Below are 19,761 nucleotides of genomic sequence, written 5' to 3'. Positions count from 1 at the left end.
TTTTGAGAAGGAGGCGAGGAGAGAAAATGCAAGAAGGAAAGATGAAAGAGGAAAGAGGATTTGAGAACTAGCCTGTGTGTGTCAGCAGGAGAGCTGCGTGAGGCCAGGGGTGAGGCCAGGGGTGAGGCCAGGGGTGAGGTCAGGAGTCAGGCCAGGGGTCAGGCCAGGGGTCAGGCCAGGGGTGAGGCCAGGGGTGAGGCAAGGGGTGAGGCCAGGGGTGAGGCCAGGGGTGAGGCCAGGGGTCAGGCCAGGGGTGAGGCCAGGGGTCAGGCCAGGGGTGAGTTATACAGAGATCTAGCTGACAGTCAGTTTGTGGTGTGCGTGTCTTTGTGTGTGTGTGTGTATTGGTGCGTGTGTGATTGTACGCGCATGCTTGTTTGCTTGCGTGACCGCATGTATGTGTGTCGAGGCTGCGGGGGCTCTTTATGTGGGAGTAAAATGGGGGGGTCCCGAGTCTGAGGCTGACTGAGAAAACAGAGCACACACACACACACACACACACACACACACACACACACACACACACACACACACACACACACACACACACACACACACACACACACACACACACACACACACACACACACACACACACACACGTAAACAACAAATGAGACTAGAGCAGTCCTGTTGAATGACCTCATTTGAGCCATAGTAGTAAAACTGTGATGTTGCCTGTCCTGTGGCTCGCAGTTCTCATGTTGTGTTTTTATTGCTTGATAAGTGACAGTCATAAGATGGTAGTAATATTCCTCTCTGATAGACAGACAGAGAAGCTATAGTCCGTATAGCATGTGGTTAAAAAGTGCAATGTAGTCGGACTGAAAGTTCTAGAAGCTTGTTGCAACCAACCGCAGAGGAGGGTTGCAACCCAAAGTCTACCCTATTCCCTGTATAGTGCACTACTTTTGACCAGGCTCCATAGGGCCCATAGGGCTCTGGTCTAAAGTAGTGCACTATATAGAGAATAGGATGCCATTTGGGACACAATTGAGGGTTTTGGATGAGCTCAAGTCAACAGGAAGGGAGATCATATGCCTGTGTCACTGCCCAGGATTCGGGACAGGACGTGTTGACCCGTCCAAGGGCCTAAAAGACACTAAACTTGCCTCAAACAACACAATATACTGAGGCAGGGTCGTCAGCTCTGGATCGGTCATGAAATTATGAATTATGATGAAATTGTCAATGAATGGTTCAACAAAGCTGTCTGCACTGATATTGCATTGGGGTGTGACTGATGAAATCTTGTCTTGTATTTTCAGAATTCCATGAACCTTCCTCCTGACAAAGCCAGACTCCTCAGACAGTATGATAATGACAAGAAATGGGACCTCATCTGTGACCAGGTAAACTCCTTTAAATACCACAACACATGTAGGTTACTACAAGTGAACAATCCCACACCTACACCTCTACAAGCCCACAACTACACCTCTACAAACCCACACCTACACCTCTACAAACCCACACCTACACCTCTACAATCCCACAACTACACCTCTACAAACCCACAACTACACCTCTACAAACCCACAACTACACCTCTACAAACCCACACCTACACCTCTACAAACCCACAACTACACCTCTACAAACCCACACCCACACCTCTACAAACCCACAACTACACCTCTACAAACCTACAACTACACCTCTACAAACCCACACCTACACCTCTACAAGCCCACAACTACACATCTACAAACCCACAACTACACCTCTACAAACCCACACCTACATCTCTACAAACCCACAACTACACCTATACAAACCCACACCTACACCTCTACAAACCCACAACTACACCTCTACAAACCCACATCTACACCTCTACAAACCCACACCCACACTTACACTTCTACAAACCCACAACTACACCTCTACAAACCCACAACTACACCTCTACAAACCCACAACTACACCTCTACAAACCCACACCTACACCTCTACAAACCCACAACTACACATCTACAAACCCACAACTACACATCTACAAACCCACAACTACACATCTACAAACCCACAACTACACCTCTACAAACCCACAACTACACATCTACAAACCCACAACTACACATCTACAAACCCACAACTACACATCTACAAACCCACAACTACACCTCTACAAACCCACAACTACACCTCTACAAACCCACAACTACACCTCTACAAACCCACAACTACACCTCTACAAACCCACAACTACACCTCTACAAACCCACAACTACACCTCTACAAACCCACAACTACACCTCTACAAACCCACAACTACACATCTACAAACCCACAACTACACCTCTACAAACCCACAACTACACCTCTACAAGCCCACAACTACACATCTACAAACCCACAACTACACATCTACAAACCCACAACTACACCTCTACAAACCCACACCTACACCTCTACAAACCCACAACTACACCTATACAAACCCACACCTACACCTATACAAACCCACACCTACACCTCTACAAACCCACAACTACACCTCTACAAACCCACAACTACACCTCTACAAACCCACAACTACACCTCTACAAACCCACATCTACACCTCTACAAACCCACAACTACACCTCTACAAACCCACACCCACACTTACACTTCTACAAACCCACAACTACACCTCTACAAACCCACACCTACACCTCTACAAACCCACAACTACACTTCTACAAACCCACAACTACACCTCTACAAGCCCACAACTACACCTCTACAAACCCACAACTACACCGCTACAAGCCCACAACTACACTTCTACAAACCCACAACTACACCTCTACAAACCCACAACTACACCTCTACAAACCCACAACTACACCTCTACAAGCCCACAACTACACCTCTACAAGCCCACAACTCCACCTCTACAAACCCACACGTCTAGTCTATTCAGAAACCAATAGCTATGAAGCAATGCTAATAGGTTTGATAGAAACATGTATTTTTCCAGTGTAGGTTTAGTTTTCACTTCATGATGATTAGAAACCTTTTATGTTGCACTGCTCACTCTGTCCTCCCTCTTCCCGGTGTGTTATATTAGGAACGGTTTCAGGTGAAGAACCCTCCCCACACCTACATCTCAAAGCTACGGGGCTACTTAGACCCAGGAGTCACACGCAAGAAGTTCCGAAGGCGGGTCCAGGAATCCACTAAGGTTCTGAGGGAACTGGAGATATCACTGAGGACCAATCACATAGGGTGATGATCTATTCTCCACCCTCTCCTCTCCTCTTCTTTTCTCTTCTCTTCAATGAGAGTCAGAGTACATTAGATCACCAACACTACAGTCTCTTTTTACATGATATTCACCAGAGATTGATGTGACTTGTCCTAATTCCTCAATGTAGTGCTATAATGTTACTCCTGGGGCGGGGGACAGCTAGAAGAATACTGGCTACTACGGAAATGAAGGCTGATTGGAAATTATCTCCATTATTATTATCCCCTTTAAGAAACAATTCCATGATCTCCTCTTTCAGAATGACCGTTCTTTTCCCCTTTAAGAAATAAAGGGCCTTTCTGTCCTCTTCCTCTTCCTGTCCAAGGGACCTACAGCTTGTTTTCCTGCTGCCCTGATCGACATAAGCTCTGGCACACAGATCACTTTTAATTCCTATTGTTTTGTCCTGCCAGCCTCCCCAGTCTCCCCAGCCTCCCCAGTCTCCCCCAGCCTCCCCAGTCTACCCAGCCTCCCCAGCCTCCCCAGCCTCCCCAGTCCCCCCCAGCCTCCCCAGCCTCCCCAGTCTCCCCCAGCCTCCCCAGCCTCTCCAGCCTCCCCAGTCTCCCCAGCCTCCCCCAGCCTCCCCAGTCTACCCAGCCTCCCCAGTCCCCCCAGCCTCCCCAGTCTCCCCCAGCCTCCCCAGCCTCCACAGTCTCCCCAGTCTCCCCAGTCTCCCCAGCCTCCCCAGCCTCCCCAGTCTCCCCCAGCCTCCCCAGCCTCCACAGTCTCCCCAGTCTCCCCAGCCTCCCCAGTCTCCCCAGTCTCCCCAGCCTCCCCAGCCTCCCCAGTCTCCCCAGCCTCCCCAGCCTCCCCAGTCTCCCCAGTCTCCCCAGTTCTCCTCTTCACAATGCTCAGATGGTAGTCATTGTACTGTACTGCTAGGAAAGGAAGCTTAGTTGTGTACACCAGAGGGACAGGAAGCATGGCCGACCAACGATGAACCCTGTGAAAAACACACACACGTGCAAGCACGCACGGACATGCAGCACGGACACACACACATGCAGGCAGGCACGCGCACATACGCACACGTACACAAATTCATACATACGAAAATAATCAGTTTGGAGAAACCTTCTCTCAGCCCCTCCCTCCTCTCTGTCATCCTAACACACTGTTTAACTGTCCTAATCAGACATCAGACAGATACTTACTGTACCTCTGATGGGTGTGAGTTAGAGATGTCCTTTAAATCAAACTAAAAGATGATTTGTGATCTGTCATTGTATTCAGGGCGTGGCTCCAAGAGTAAGACCTATTACATCTTTACCTCATCAATACAAGTCTTGTGTTCTAAAGTTTTTCCCAGAAAGACATAGTAAAAGAATAGGGATGCTATTTTCAGACAGAGGCTGTAGTTTAGTGGGCAGAATAGAGTCAGTGGAACAGAGCCCTGTTTGTTGCTTGTCTCCGAATCCTGGCCCCTCTACGACATGTTATTCCTCAGATTGCCAAAACAATCTGAAAAAGCATCTGGTTGGACAGGAAAAGAAGGGGGAGGGAGGGCAAGAGATGGGAGAAAGGGGAAGAGAGGTAGAGAGGGGAAGGGAGGAAGAAAGAGAGAGGGAGGGAGGGGAAGCAGTGGGAGAGAGGGAGGGAGGGGAGAGAGGGAGGGAGGGGAAGCGAGGGGAGAGAGGGAGGGAGGGGAAGCGAGGGGAGAGAGAGGGAGGGGGGCTGGTAGACAGGAAACTGATCAAGCGTGCCTCCTTCTCCTCCCCTTTACTCCTCCCCCTTCTCCCCTTTACTCACCCCCCTCCTGCTCTTTACTCCTCCCTACACCCAATCTCACTGCTTCTCTCTCTTCCCCTGTTTCTTTGCTCACCTCTCTCAATTAAATTTCAATTTAAGAGGGTTTATTGGCATGGGAAACATATGTTTACATTGCCAAAGCAAGTGAAGTAGATAATAAACAAAAGTTAAATAAACAATAAAAAGTGACCAGTAAATATTACACTCATACAAGTGTTGCAACAATGTGCAAATGGTTAAAGTACAAAAGAGAAAATAAATATGGGTTGTATTTACAATGGTGTTTGTTCTTCACTGGTTGATCTTTTCTTGTAGCAACAGGTCACACATCTTGCTACTGTGATGGCACACTGTGGTATTTCACCCAGTAGATACGGGAGTTTATCAAACTTGGATTTGTTTTTGAATTCTTTGTGGGTCTGTGTAATCTGAGGGAAATATGTGTCTCTAACATGGTCATACATTTGGCAAGAAGTTAGGAAGTGCAGCTCAGTTTCGACCTAATTTTGTGGGCAGTGTGCACATAGCCTGTCTTCTCTTGAGAGCCAGGGCTTCCTACAGCAACCTCGAACAATAGCAAGACTATGCTCACTGAGTCTGTACATAGTCAAAGCTTTCCTTAAATTTGGTTCAGTCATGGTGGTCAGGTATTCTGCCACTGTGTACTCTCTGTTTAGGGCCAAATAGCATTCTAGTTTGCTCTGTTTTTATGTTAATTCTTTCCAACGTGTCAAGTAATTATCTTTTTTGTTTTCTCATGATTTGGTTGGGTCTAAATGTGTTGCTGTCCTGGGGCTCTGTGGGGTGTGTTTGTGTTTGTGAACAGAGCCCCAGGACCAGCTTGCTTAGGGGACTCTTCTCCAGGTTCATCTCTCTGTAGGTGATGGCTTTTTTTATGGAAGGTTTGGGAATCGCTTCCTTTTAGGTGGTTGTAGAATTTAACGTCTCTTTTCTGGATTTTGATAATTAGCGTTTATCGGCCTAATTCTGGATATTTTTGCAGAATTTTGCATGCAGAGTCTCAATTTGGTGTTTGTCCCATTTTGTGAATTCTTGGTTGGTGAGCGGACCCCAGACCTTACAACCATAAAGGGCAATGGGTTCTATATCTGATTCAAGTATTGTTAGCCAGATCCTAATTGGTATGTCGAATTTTATGTTCATTCAAAAAGGCAAGAAGATAACAGATAACTTCCACAGCTTCCACAGCTTTGTGGAAGTTACCTCTGGCGCTGATGTTTAGGCCGAGGTATGTATAGTTTTTTGTGTGCTCTAGGGCAACGGTGTCTAGATGGAATTTGTATTTGTGGTCCTGGGAACTGGAGCTTTTTTGGAACATCATTATTTTTGTCTTACTGAGATTTACTGTCAGGGCCCAGGTCTGACAGAATCTGTGCAGAAGATCTAGGTGCTGCTGTAGGCCCTCCTTGTTTTGGGGACAGAAGCATCAGATCATCAGCAAACAGTAGACATTTGACTTCAGATTCTATTAGGGTGAGACCGGGTGCTGCAGACCATTCTAGTGCCTTCACCAATTCGTTGATATATATGTTGAAGAGGGTGGGGCTTAAGCTGCATCACTGCCTCTCACGACTCTCTCTCTGCCTCCCTCCCTCCCTCCCTCCCTCCCTCCCTCCCTCCCTCCCTCCCTCCCTCCCTCCCTCCCTCCCTCCCTCCCTCCCTCCCTCCCTCCCTTCTCTCTCTCTCCCTCCCTTCTCTCTCTCTCCCTCACACAGGGTCAATGGGCCTTCCTTTCTGCCTCACCAATAGCTCTCCAGGTTATTTTGTAACTAAACAGTCCCCTGTCCCAGTTACATCCCTAACCAAAATATTGTGGCTATTTTTGGAACCTTTTACCCCAATTCTACTCTCCTGTGGTTTCCTAAGGGGGGAGCAGGGGTCTTGAGGCTAATGCTTCGAACACACAGACAGCGCCATTGCATTTTGATACACAAGAATTACATTCATTTCCAATGAAACGCTGCGTTTGCTTTGCAGTATTGCTTTGCAGAGGTAGTTGCAGTGCGTTCTATATGGTGCACAGGTTGGATTTATCGAACGTATGCATCAAACTGTATATGTAGACGAGTTGACAGAAATGGTAGCAGAAGGTGAATGTTGAACTGTTGTTACACACATATCCAGATGATGCTGCGGACCATTTAGCACAATGACGCTGTCAGTGTGTTCGAAGCGTAAGGGGGAAGGCAGATTAAATATCGGGACTGTTCTTCTCTCCTTCCTCTCTGTACCTCTCTGTTCCTCTCCTTCCCCTCTGTTCCTCTATGTTCTTCTCTCCTTCCTCCTTCCTGTCTGTTCCTAAGGGTGTGCTGGCTCCTGAATATTCTGCCCTGCTAACCTCACTCTCCATGTCACCCAGGTGGGTCCGGGAGTTCCTCAACGATGAGAACAGGGGTCTTGATATCCTGGTGGAGTACCTGTCCTTTGCTCAGTGTGCTGTCATGTGAGTACACACAACCTAAGCTAAGCTTAGCATATCTTCAGAAGAGACTGGAAGTAGTTAGCTACCTAACCAGATTGGCACTGGATCCAAGAAGTGTTGATACAAACAGGTAGGAGCTACGGACACACTCTTGTGCCTGTAAGAATGGGCAATAGCACACTGGATGGATTCCATATAGCATTGTGTATCTTTGAATGTGCCTGGGTGTGCTTGTATGCCTCATATGCTGCATACTGAATGAGTGGTTCAAATCAAATGTTATTTGTCACATGCTTCGTAAACAGCAGGTGTAGACTAAAGCTGTGTGCATGCTTCCCAATTCGAAACAGTTTGTGCATACAGTCTATCATGACGACATTTAGAGATTTTTTTCTTATTTTCCTTTTGGTCTTCGGCGGTGTTTAATCAGTTATTCGTGCGCACAACATTTTTTCCTGAGGCATACCGAAGTTCGGAAGTCTACGCCCCTTCGTCGGGGATTCTCCAATGAAGTGTTTGTTGTCATTCAACAAGAGACGACTCGGTTTCATGCAATTTTTTTCACTTAAGAAATACTGCACCAAACATCTCAGTTAGATGTAAAATTGCGTGACTAAGACCTCAGCAAAAACGTCCAAATTAATTATAGATTTCTTGAGTTATCTTAATTAATTATGACTATTTTGAGGAAGTGTATACCTGCTACGGCATCTCAAGAGGGACAAACAGCACTATTGATGTTTTTTTCTCGTTCTTCAAGTGAAGAGCGGGAAATTATTACAGGAAAATAAACTCACAACAAGTTCATTATTCGTAAAGTAAATGGCGAGCCAATTACAGAAAATAGCTTACAGTTGTGAGTGTGGCAAAATAAAAACAAGGAATTGTACCTGATAATTTTAGAACTTGGACACTGTCTCGTTGGCCTAACATTATATCCTAATTTGACTTTGGTATAATCCATAATCCCAAATCATAATGTTACTACCCTGCAGGAATCTGCAGGTAGCAAACCAACCATGTTCAATGTTAGCTAGCTAGCTAGCATTAGGCTATAGCTAGCAATGCAAATGGCTCTGAGATACAAATAATATTACTACACAGATCATACACGTAACGTTAGCTAGCGAGCCAGCCAGCTAACATTAGCTAGCTAGCTAACAGTAAGCTTTATGAAAACAACTTTCTGAAAAAATTTGAAATGTATCATATCTGAAAATGTAGCTAGCTAGACTCTCTTACACATATACATGAATGGACGCTTCTCCCTCTCTGTCATGGATGGCACGGTTGCCCCTTAGTTTGAAGATGTAATCCAGAGACAGGTGTTTTATACAACAGTCTTCTGTGTGTTCTCTTTTCGACTCCCTCCGCATATTTGCAATCAAATGCCAGAACTTTCTCCATCTCCTTAGCTATCATACTCTAATTCCACCGGGCATTCCACTAATTTCAAAACTCGGTCCTCCTGAAAGTGGATAGCAACACTTTTGCAGTTTTACTTCATGATATCTTTCAAAAAAGCCATGTTAGAAAGGATTACCTACACATACTGACCAGCTCATGTTATCGACAGAAGCGTGCTACATGGCAGACCAATCCAAACTCATATCTCGGCATGTCCAGCACATCCATTATCTCAGCCAATCATGGCTAGCAGGAAGGTTCCCCGACTTTTTCCATGGCTAAACTGACTAGGCTCGTAATTTAACAATTGTATTCATATTTACAAATGGCAAAAAAGTTTGTTATTAAGGCACATGAAAGTTCACATGTTCCAGAAGGCATTTCTGCCCAAAAACACATTTTGATTTAAAAAAAGTTGACGTTCAAATGCCTCTCCTGTCAAGTAGCGACGTGCGACATACGCCTAGTTTCCTGAAATGAGTCACATTTGATCATACTGTAGGCCTACCGGTGGCCTACTATCAAAAACATGGAAATAGCTGTTCTATCACTCGGCCTACAGTAGCAGCCAATGTGTGGTGTACATTGTAGGCCTACATTCCATGAGACTTTCAAAAAACATGCAGGGCTTGACATTAAGCTGTTTATCCACTTGTCCTTCAGACAAGGAGGTGACTGAACATGTTGTTGTGATGCTTTCTGCCTACAACAGAATCTGTTGCATAGTTCGTTGTATTTCGGGAACGTGGTATTGAAAGTGGCTAATATTGCATGTCACAATTGCCTCAGTAAAGGGAAACGTTGATAGTGTTAACAGGGAAAACTCCAGAACAGTGGTCACCAACATTTTCTGAGTCAAGATCACTTTGAGTCAAAATGTAAGCCTATGCAACATTAACCAATAAAAACAGTACTGTAGAAATTAGGTTTGTGCAGTAAGCTATAGGCCCAATACATTATCTCCACATATTGGCTTTGCTTGAATTGCCCTGCCAATATATTGCTGTTCAGGAATGTTTTATAAATTATATTTCTACATTTGAGGTAGGCTATATGATCACACCGGTAATAGATCCGTTGTTGTATTACTTGTGAGGCACAGCTGAGTGAGTATACATTTAAATGATTTGCTTTTTATTTTACTGGGCTGATGGTGCCTGTATCTGATGTTCAGTCTCAGCAGAGGGAGAGAGCAGCAGACTGAGGGTCCACCTGTCAACATCCCTCCAGTCTCCCTTTCCTCCACTGACACTGACCAAAAAGGGACGGTCTTCCAGCTGATGGCCAAACTCGAGTCACACGGCATTATTTCTGCCTCATGCACAAATTCATGTTGTTACTCCTATGAACAGATAAATATTATTCCTCGATATTAAAAAAGACCCAAGCCGGTAATAATAACATCAACGCTAGCCTAAAGATAGACCTTCCTACTCATTCATTACTGCTGCAGTGCTTGTTGGTAGCGCTGTGTGGAAATAGGAAGAACACACATTTTATGTCTTATAAAAGTGTTGAATACAAAGTGTTGACAGTGCTGAGTGAGAACTTAAACATGAACTCAGTCATAAAAACAGCAGATCTTTACTGTATTCGTTGACAGTCTCTCTCTAGTCTTGTTTTAAACGTTTTGAAATCTCACAGTATCAACTTTGCTGTAGGTTTCTTTTATTCCTGCTACGTTACTGCAGACACGGTCATCTGAGACATCCGATTGGCCAGCGGTAGAATCTCGACTCTCGTGCTTGTCTCTGTGGGCTGATATTTCTGCAGTCTCAGGGCTACTGTGGCGCAGCTTAAAGGGAACATAGCTTATGGGTCTTTTTCCATAAGATAAAGATCGAAAATGACATAAAATAGAAGTAGTGACACAAGGAATAAATAGGTTGGACTTGATTGTGAGCCAAGTCTGTGCTTTTATACTGTCATACTGGCATATTATGGACCTGAATGGGAATGACTGAGCCTCTGTGTTGCACTAAGCTTAGCTGTGCAGTTCTACTGTATAACATAACCTTTGACCTTTTACCAAGCTGCATTTCTAACCTAATCTACCTCGACCCCCTTCTGCCCATCTGCCCGTCTGTCCGTCTGTCCGTCTGTCCGTCTGTCTGTCTGTCTGTCTGTCTGTCTGTCTGTCTGTCTGTCTGTCTGTCTGTCTGTCTGTCTGTCTGTCTGTCTGCCTGCCTGCCTGTCTGCCTGTCTTTCTGTCTGTGTCTACCCGTCTGTCTGCTTGTCTGTCCGTCCGTGGCCCAGGTTGAGTTTTGAGGGTCTGGAGATGGGGGAGGAGATTTCCCTGGACAAGTCTAAGTCCTGGAGTAGGTCTATAGAGGATCTGCATCAGGGCAGCACTCAGCCTTTCTGCAACACGCTGGTCCGCTCTGCTCGCCAGTCTGTTCTCCGGTACGTATCGTCTGCTACTGTGTTGCTGCTGTTACTGTGCCTTGCTCCACTAACCCTTGGCCCTGACGTATGTTAGCATGTTAGCATATCAGGTAGCCATCCAAACATATGTTAGCATGTCAGCTAGTCCTCTGCTATGATGATGATGATGATGATGATGATGGTGGTGGCATGATGTTGAGCGTTCTGGGTCTGGAGAGGATGTGATAGGATAAGATGATAAGTGATGTGTCGTCACTCCTGAACTCACTGCAGGGAGTTGTGGGTTAATCTGTCTGCTGTTACAGGGACAGAGACGGAGACAGAATGGTTGTTTTTTGGCCGTCTGCACTGTGCGTTTCCTTCCATGTTTGATGGTCTTCCTCCATCCAGATGTGTTCCACTGTTCTGTCATGGACAGATTAGGCCCAGCTGTTCTGAGCTCCACATGTGGGCCGTCTGCCCTGTGATTCTTCATCCAGTGAGCACATCAAGCCAGAGAGAGGAGACCCAGGAGACTCTGTTTCAAAAAGCAGAAGCAGAAAAGATATAGGCGAGAAAAGAGAGAGACAGAAAGATGAGAGGATGTGGAGGATAGACTGCTCTGTGATGAGCAGACATAAGCCTGGGGACAAACAGGTGTCAGGAAACCACCCAGAAGGCATCAGTAACCACATAGGCCATTTCGGGTCCCTCTACTCTGCCAAAAACCCTCTGTGATTCACTTTGAGCTTGGTGGTGGTAGAGCACAAACCCAGTAGATACAGTCACATGGCTGCCAGATATTGTACAGCACTGAGCCTCATTTATACCTCACTTCCTGCTGTTCCAAATCAAGATGTCACAAAAAAACAACAATATGAACACACAATGAAGATGGGCTCTGACTGTTTAGATCAACCAAGAAGAATGAAGTGGAATCATACGTTGTTGTTGTGGTTGTTGTTGTTGTAGTATGATAACTAAACATTGAATAAAAACATGTTGTTGTTGACCTTTGCCCTCTGTTGCAGCTATGGCACAGCACCGAACAGCAAAACCATCAAGAACTCACGACTCGTGAGCCAGAAGGACGACGTGCACGTTTGCATCATGTGCTTGCGAGCCATAATGAACTACCAGGTACTGACTGGGGATATCCACTATCAAAGCAACACCCTGTCACCAATATACAGTATAACCACAAATCACTATTCTCTCTCATTACAAAACAAATGGCATATGCAGCCTAATTTTCTATTTAAGAGTCTGCTGTCTGCTGAGTCTGCTGTAGATGTGTGTGACGTTTCCTGTATGAGCCGCCACAGAGGAGAGTGTTCTTCTGTTTGACCACATCTGGTTTTATCTCTATTTCCTCTCTCTCCAGTATGGCTTCAACCTGGTCATGTCGCACGCACACGCAGTCAACGAAATAGCCCTCAGTCTGAACAATAGGAACTCGAGGTGAGCAGAACTCAGGCCCGGCCCTGCCTCCTTAGCTTGAGAATAGCCATTGTGAAAGATTCTTAGAAAGATTCTTATACAAACCAAGATAGTGCAGAGAGAACCCTTGTCACAAGTGAGGATGAGCCAAGCAAGGAGGCAGTCCTTGTATGCACAAGTCTGACCCACAATAAGAAGTCAAGGTAATAACTCAGGCCACCTCCACAGCTTGAGAGTATTAAGGGTGGGTCAGGTTGTAGGTCAAGGTGTAGGTCAGGCAAAAGGTGAAACATTTGATCAGCCTGTTCATATGATACACCTCTCCTTCTCCACGGGGGGTGGGGGGCTCTCATCTGCTTCTCTGTGAAGTTGGGGGGAGCTCCCATCGGCTTCTCTGTGAAGTTGGGGGGGGGGGGGGCTCCCATCTGGCAAAGGCATGATTTGCATCCAAAATTGCACCCTATTCCTTATTTAGTGCACTAGTAGTGTACAATGTAGGGTCAAAAGTAGTGTACAATGTAGGGAATAGGGTGCCATTTGGGACGAAGGCCTGTTATACATCCAGTGTGTTAGAGGAATGTTTAGTATAGAGGGGATTACAGTGTTATAGCGTGGGAGCTGATCCCTTCATAATGACCTCTTTTAGCATAAATTCTGCTAGAGCCACGACCAGCCCCTGTTATCCTGCTTCTATGTGGGTGTTAAACAACAAAGTATGGATTTATGGATTACAGCTTCTCTATGTCTTCATGCAGTGCTTTACCAAGTGTTTTGAATGTATACAGTTGATGGAGAGATGACATATCTTTAAAGATTAAATGTATCAAAGCCATAGTGTGGTGTACGTGAACCACATACAGGTGGAATACAGTTTGTTTTCTGTTTTGTCTACAGGACTAAAGCCCTGGTTCTGGAGCTGCTGGCTGCGGTGTGTCTGGTTAGAGGAGGCCATGAGATCATACTCTCTGCCTTCGACAACTTCAAAGAGGTGCAGTACAGCACACATCTACAGGAAAATGCTAACAATAGTTCATCCACCAGATCTGATTCAGATACTTTCAGGGTTTGATTGTGTGCCAGGTGGATCGGGTTTAGGGCTGCGGTGGTCACAAAATGTAGTCAGCTGGTGATTGTCAAGCAAATAACTGTCAGTCTCATGGTGATTGACCCTTAAATTAACACAAACACATTTAGCATATCCTAGCTTTCACACATAGCCTACAAGCCATTTTAAATACATATAATATAGCCTACACCTTTACAATAAATCCATTATTTATTTTAGACCGGTCTAAAGAAGCTTGATATGAAAAAAATGTAGTTTATTTCAGAAGAAAAATATAGCATACTCTGAATTGTCCTTATGTTAGGTCCTGATGCGGCTATGCCAAATGGCTGTGGGCTACACTAGTTCATTTAGCAGACAAGATATAATTCGTTGGCATTATTTTACATTATTTTATAGTATAAAGAATACAATTAAACAAAGCTGAATAAAATAAAAATAATTTCTCTAAATGATTTGAGGGAGCGCACATGCGGCTATTCTGTGATCTCCGGCGCCGACAGAGATGGCCGCCTCGCTTCGCGTTCCTAGGAAACTATGCAGTCTTTTGTTTTTTTACGTGTTATTCCTTACATTGCTACCCATGGTAATCTTAGGTTTTATTACATACAGTTGGAAGGAAATATTGGATATAAGAGCAACGTCAACTCAACATCATTATGACCAGGAATATGTCTTTCCCGAAGCGGATCCTCTGTTTTGCCCACCACCCAGGACAATGGATCGGATCCCAGCCGGCGAACCAAAACAACGACGCCGTAAAAGGGGCAGACGAAGCGGTCTTCTGGTCAGGTTCCGGAGACGGGCACATCGCGCACCGCTCCCGAGCATACTACTCGCCAATGTCCAGTCTCTTGACAACAAGGTAGATGAAATCCGAGCAAGGGTAGCATTCCAGAGAGACATAAGAGACTGTAACGTTCTTTGCTTCACGGAAACATGGCTCACTCGAGACACGCTATCGGAGTCGGTACAGCCAGCTGGTTTCTTCACGCATCGCGCCAACAGAAACAAGCATCTTTCTGGTAAGAAGAAGGGCGGGGCGTATGCCTTATGATTAACGATACGTGGTGTGATCATAACAACATACAGGAACTCAAGTCCTTCTGTTCACTTGACTTAGAATTCCTCACAATCAAATGTCGACCGCATTATCTACGAAGAGAATTCTCTTCGATTATAATCACAGCCGCATATATTCACCCCCAAGCAGACACATCGATAGCCCTGAACGAACTTCATTTGACTCTATGTAAACTGGAAACCACATATCCTGAGGCTGCATTCATTGTAGCTGGGGATTTTAACAAGGCTAATCCGAAAACAAGACTCCATAAATTCTATCAGCATATCGATTGTGCAACCAGGGCTGGTAAAACCCTGGATCATTGTTATTCTAACTTCCGCGACGCATATAAGGCCCTCCCCCGCCCTCCTTTCGGTAAAGCTGACACGACTCCATTTTGTTGCTCCCAGCCTATAGACAGAAACTAAAAAAGGAAGCTCCCGCCCTCAGGTCTGTTCAACTTTGGTCCGACCAATCTGATTCCACGCTTCAAGATTGCTTCGATCACATGGACTGGGATATGTTCCGCATTGCGTCAAACAACAACATTGACGAATACGCTGATTCGGTGAGCGAGTTTATTAGCAAGTGCATTGGCGATGTCGTACCCACAGCAACTATTAAAACATTCCCAAACCAGAAACCGTGGATTGATGGCAGCATTCGCGCAAAACTGAAAGCGCAAACCACTGCTTTTAATCAGGGCAAGGTGACCGGAAACATGACCGAATACAAACAGTGTAGCTATTCCCTCTGCAAGGCAATCAAACAAGCTAAGCGTCAGTATAAAGACAAAGTAGAGTCACAATTCAACGGCTCAGAAACAAGAGGTATGTGGCAGGGTCTACAGTCAAATCCGGATTACAAAAAGAAAACCAGCCCCGTCGCGGACCAGGATGTCTTGCTCCCAGACAGACTAAACAACTTCTTTGCTCGCTTTGAGGACAATACAGTGCCACTGACAGGGCCCGATACCAAAACCTGCGGACTCTCCTTCACTGCAGCCGACGAGAGTAAAACATTTAAACGTGTTAACCCTCGCAAGGCTGCAGGCCCAGTCGGCATCCCCAGCCGCGTCCTCAGAGCATGCGCAGACCAGCTGGCTGGTGTGTTTAAGGACATATTCAATTAATCCTTATCCCAGTCTGCTGTTCCCACATGCTTCAAGAGGGCCACCATTGTTCCTGTTCCCAAGAAAGCTAAGGCAACTGAGCTAAACGACTACCGCCCCATAGCACTCCCTTCCGTCATCATGAAGTGCTTTGAGAGTCTAGTCAAGGACCATATCACCTCCACCCTACCTGACACCCTAGACCCACTCCACTTTGCTTACCGCCCCAATAGGTCCACAGACGACGCAATCGCAACCACACTGCACACTGCCCTAACCCATCTGGACAAGAGGAATACCTATGTGAGAATGCTGTTCATCGACTACAGCTCAGCATTTAACACCATAGTACCCTCCAAACTCGTCATCAAGCTCGAGACCCTGGGTCTCGACCCCGCCCTGTGCAACTGGGTACTAGACTTCCTGTCGGGCTGCTCCCAGGTGATGAGGGTAGGTAACAACATCTCCACCCCGCTGATCCTCAACACTGTGGCCCCACAAGGGTGCGTTCTGAGCCCTCTCCTGTACTCCCTGTTCACCCATGACTGCGTGTCCATGCACGCCTCCAACTCAATCATCAAGTTTGCAGACGACACTACAGTGGTAGGCTTGATTACCAACAAAGACGAGACGGCCTACAGGGAGGAGGTGAGGGCCCTCGGAGTGTGGTGTCAGGAAAATAACCTCACACTCAACGTCAACAAAACAAATGAGATGATCGTGGACTTCAGGAAACAGCAGAGGGAGCACCCCCCTATCCACATCGACGGGACAGTAGTGGAGAGGGTAGTAAGTTTTAAGTTCCTCGGCGTACACATCACGGACAAACTGAAATGGTCCACCCACACAGACAGCGTGGTGAAGAAGGCACAGCAGCGCCTCTTCAACCTCTGGAGGCTGAAGATATTCGGCTTGTCACCAAAAACACAACTTTTACAGATGCACAATCGAGAGCATCCTGTCGGGCTGTATCACCGCCTGGTACGGCAACTGCTTCGCCCACAACCGTAAGGCTCTCCAGAGGGTAGTGAGGTCTGCACAACGCATCACCGGGGGCAAACTACCTGCCCTCCAGGACACCTACACCACCCGATGTCACAGAAAGGCCATAAAGATCATCAAGGACAACAACCACCCGAGCCACTGCCTGTTCACCCCGCTATCATCCAGAAGGCGAGGTCAGTACAGGTGCATCAAAGCAGGGACCGAGAGACCGAAAAACAGCTTCTATCTCAAGGCCATCAGACTGTTAAACAGCCACCACTAACATTGAGTGGCTGCTGCCAACATACTGACTCAACTCCAGCCACTTTAATAATGTAAAAATGGATGAAAAATGTATCACTAGCCACTTTAAACAATGCCACTTCATATAATGTTTACATACCCTACATTACTCATCTCATATGTATATACTGTACTCTATACCATCTACTGCATCTTGCCATCTTGATGTAATAAATGTATCACTAGCCACTTTAAACAATGCCACTTTATATAATGTTTACATACCCTACATTACTCATGTCATATGTATATACTGTACTCGATACCATCTACTGCATCTTGCCTATGCCGTTCTGTACCATCACTCATTCATATATTTTTATGTACATATTCTTCATTCCTTTACACTTGTGTGTTTTAGGTAGTTGTGAAATTGTTAGGTTAGATTACTCGTTGGTTATTACTGGATTGTCGGAACTAGAAGCACAAGCATTTCGCTACACTCGCATTAACATCTGCTAACCATGTGTATGTGACAAATAAAATTAGATCAGATTTGATTTGAGCGGTTAACAAAGAAATAGGTACTCCTATATGCTTATTTTAGAGTTATTGATGTAACTTTAGTTGTTCTACAAACATTGGCCTGTATGTTTTGATTTGTAACATTGTAAGGCTGCATCATGAGACACTAATAATGATTTGAAAAAAGTTGCTTGAAAGGCATGTTCTCTGCTTTGTTTTCTGCGCAGGCTGTACACACTCCAGTAGTCTCTCATTCACAATTTGACAAGCACTTGATAATGCCTCGAATTTCACGGCGGCATTCCCTTTGTGGCCGTAATGCACCCTAAAAACATCCATGCCTTTTGCGGCCCGGAGTGTTGCGTTGTACCCTTCTCCCTGAGTGTACTGCCGTATCCGAAGTGTCTCACTCACAAGGCTCTCTGTCGGCTCTTTCTCACAGACTACAAGTTAAGACAGACACATCCGGGACGCAACTGAGCGCGTCCTTATCCAATTCAATGGTGCATATTGAAGATATTGGAAGAACTGTCCATATTTACTTTTTTCAGCCAACAAGATGAGTAGGCCTAACAAACAGAAAAAGCACTAGCCTGTCAATCTACTATCCCCCATAATACAAAAGTCAACCTATTCTATTCTGTGCGAGAAATAAATATTTCAAACATAGTCTGGGACAGTTGTGGGATGCGATAGATTCCAAATTAATACAAACCTTTTTTATGCAATGTGGCTGACGCAACAGATCAGAATGTTTAGCTTAAAATGTTGATCATTATTAGGCTATTTCTTCACATTCTAAGTGCAGCAATGCACACACGGCAGTAGGCTATAAGTGTGAATATTCCATTAGCGGAAAACACCATTATCAAAAGTGACCGCAAATGCAATTATACATGTAATGCTTTTATTAGAAATGTGCATTTTTATGGTGGAAATGATCTTCCCCAATCTAGAAACTCACGCGCTGCTTATATATGCCAGTTAGGCTTTACACCCCTTGTCAAGCGGATTAATGTGCTTCATTAAAAAAAACATATAGGCCTATGGGCTAGGCTACATGAGGTGTGATACTGACCTTATTAAAACATATAGGCCTATAGGCTAGACTACATGAGGTGTGATACTGACCTTATTAAAACATATAGGCCTATGAGCTATACTACATGAGGTGTGATACTGACCTTATTAAAACATATAGACCTATGGGCTATACTACATGAGGTGTGATACTGACCTTATTAAAACATATAGACCTATGGGCTAGACTACATGAGGTGTGATACTGACCTTATTAAAACATGTAGGCCTATGGGCTAGGCTACATGAGGTGTGATGCTGACCTTATTAAAACATATAGGCCTATAGGCTAGACTACATGAGGTGTGATGCTGACCTTATTAAAACATATAGGCCTATGGGCTAGGGTACATGAGGTGTGATACTGACCTTATTAAAACATGTAGGCCTATGGGCTAGGCTACATGAGGTGTGATACTAACCTTATTAAAACATATAGGCCTATGGGCTAGGGTACATGAGGTGTGATACTGACCTTATTAAAACATATAGGCCTATGGGCTAGACTACATAAGGTGTGATACTGACCTTATTTAAACATATAGGCCTATGGGCTAGGCTACATGAGGTGTGATGCTGACCTTATTAAAACATATAGGCCTATGGGCTAGGGTACATGAGGTGTGATACTGACCTTATTAAAACATATAGGCCTATGGGCTGGACTATATGAGGTGTGATACTGACCTTATTAAAACATATAGGCCTATGGGCTAGACTACATGAGGTGTGATACTGACCTTATTAAAACATATAGGCCTATGGGCTAGACTACATGAGCTATGATACAAACCTTATCAAAACATATAGGCCTATGGGCTAGGCTACATGAGCTGTGATACAAACCTTATCAAAACATATAGGCCTATGGGCTGGACTACATGAGGTGTGATGCTGACCTTATTAAAACATATAGGCCTATGGGCTAGGCTACATGAGGTGTGATAATGACCTTATTAAAACATATAGGCCTATGGGCTGGACTACATGAGGTGTGATACTGACCTTATTAAAACATATAGGCCTATGGGCTAGGCTACATGAG

The 19,761-nt window shown here is 45.2% G+C and overlaps 1 protein-coding gene and 1 long non-coding RNA gene across 2 annotated transcripts in view; one reads left to right on the top strand and one right to left on the bottom strand.

Annotated features, from left to right (window-relative positions):
• Positions 1 to 19,761, top strand: part of LOC120059111 (formin-like protein 3) — a 77,411-nt gene that overhangs the window by 35,465 nt on the left and 22,185 nt on the right. The window contains exons 2-8 of the mRNA XM_039007922.1: positions 1,269 to 1,352; positions 3,059 to 3,216; positions 7,368 to 7,451; positions 11,094 to 11,240; positions 12,233 to 12,341; positions 12,586 to 12,662; positions 13,536 to 13,629. Of these exons, the coding sequence (XP_038863850.1) occupies positions 1,269 to 1,352; positions 3,059 to 3,216; positions 7,368 to 7,451; positions 11,094 to 11,240; positions 12,233 to 12,341; positions 12,586 to 12,662; positions 13,536 to 13,629 (753 nt within the window). The remainder of the gene's footprint in view (positions 1 to 1,268; positions 1,353 to 3,058; positions 3,217 to 7,367; positions 7,452 to 11,093; positions 11,241 to 12,232; positions 12,342 to 12,585; positions 12,663 to 13,535; positions 13,630 to 19,761) is intronic.
• The window catches only part of LOC120059112, a 61,261-nt gene that overhangs the window by 19,330 nt on the left and 22,170 nt on the right, over positions 1 to 19,761 (bottom strand). The gene's annotated exons all lie outside the window — the stretch shown is intronic.

This window comes from Salvelinus namaycush, chromosome 14, assembly GCF_016432855.1.
Source record: "Salvelinus namaycush isolate Seneca chromosome 14, SaNama_1.0, whole genome shotgun sequence".
Lineage (NCBI taxonomy): Eukaryota > Metazoa > Chordata > Actinopteri > Salmoniformes > Salmonidae > Salvelinus > Salvelinus namaycush.
This window is presented reverse-complemented; position numbering and strand designations above follow the sequence as displayed.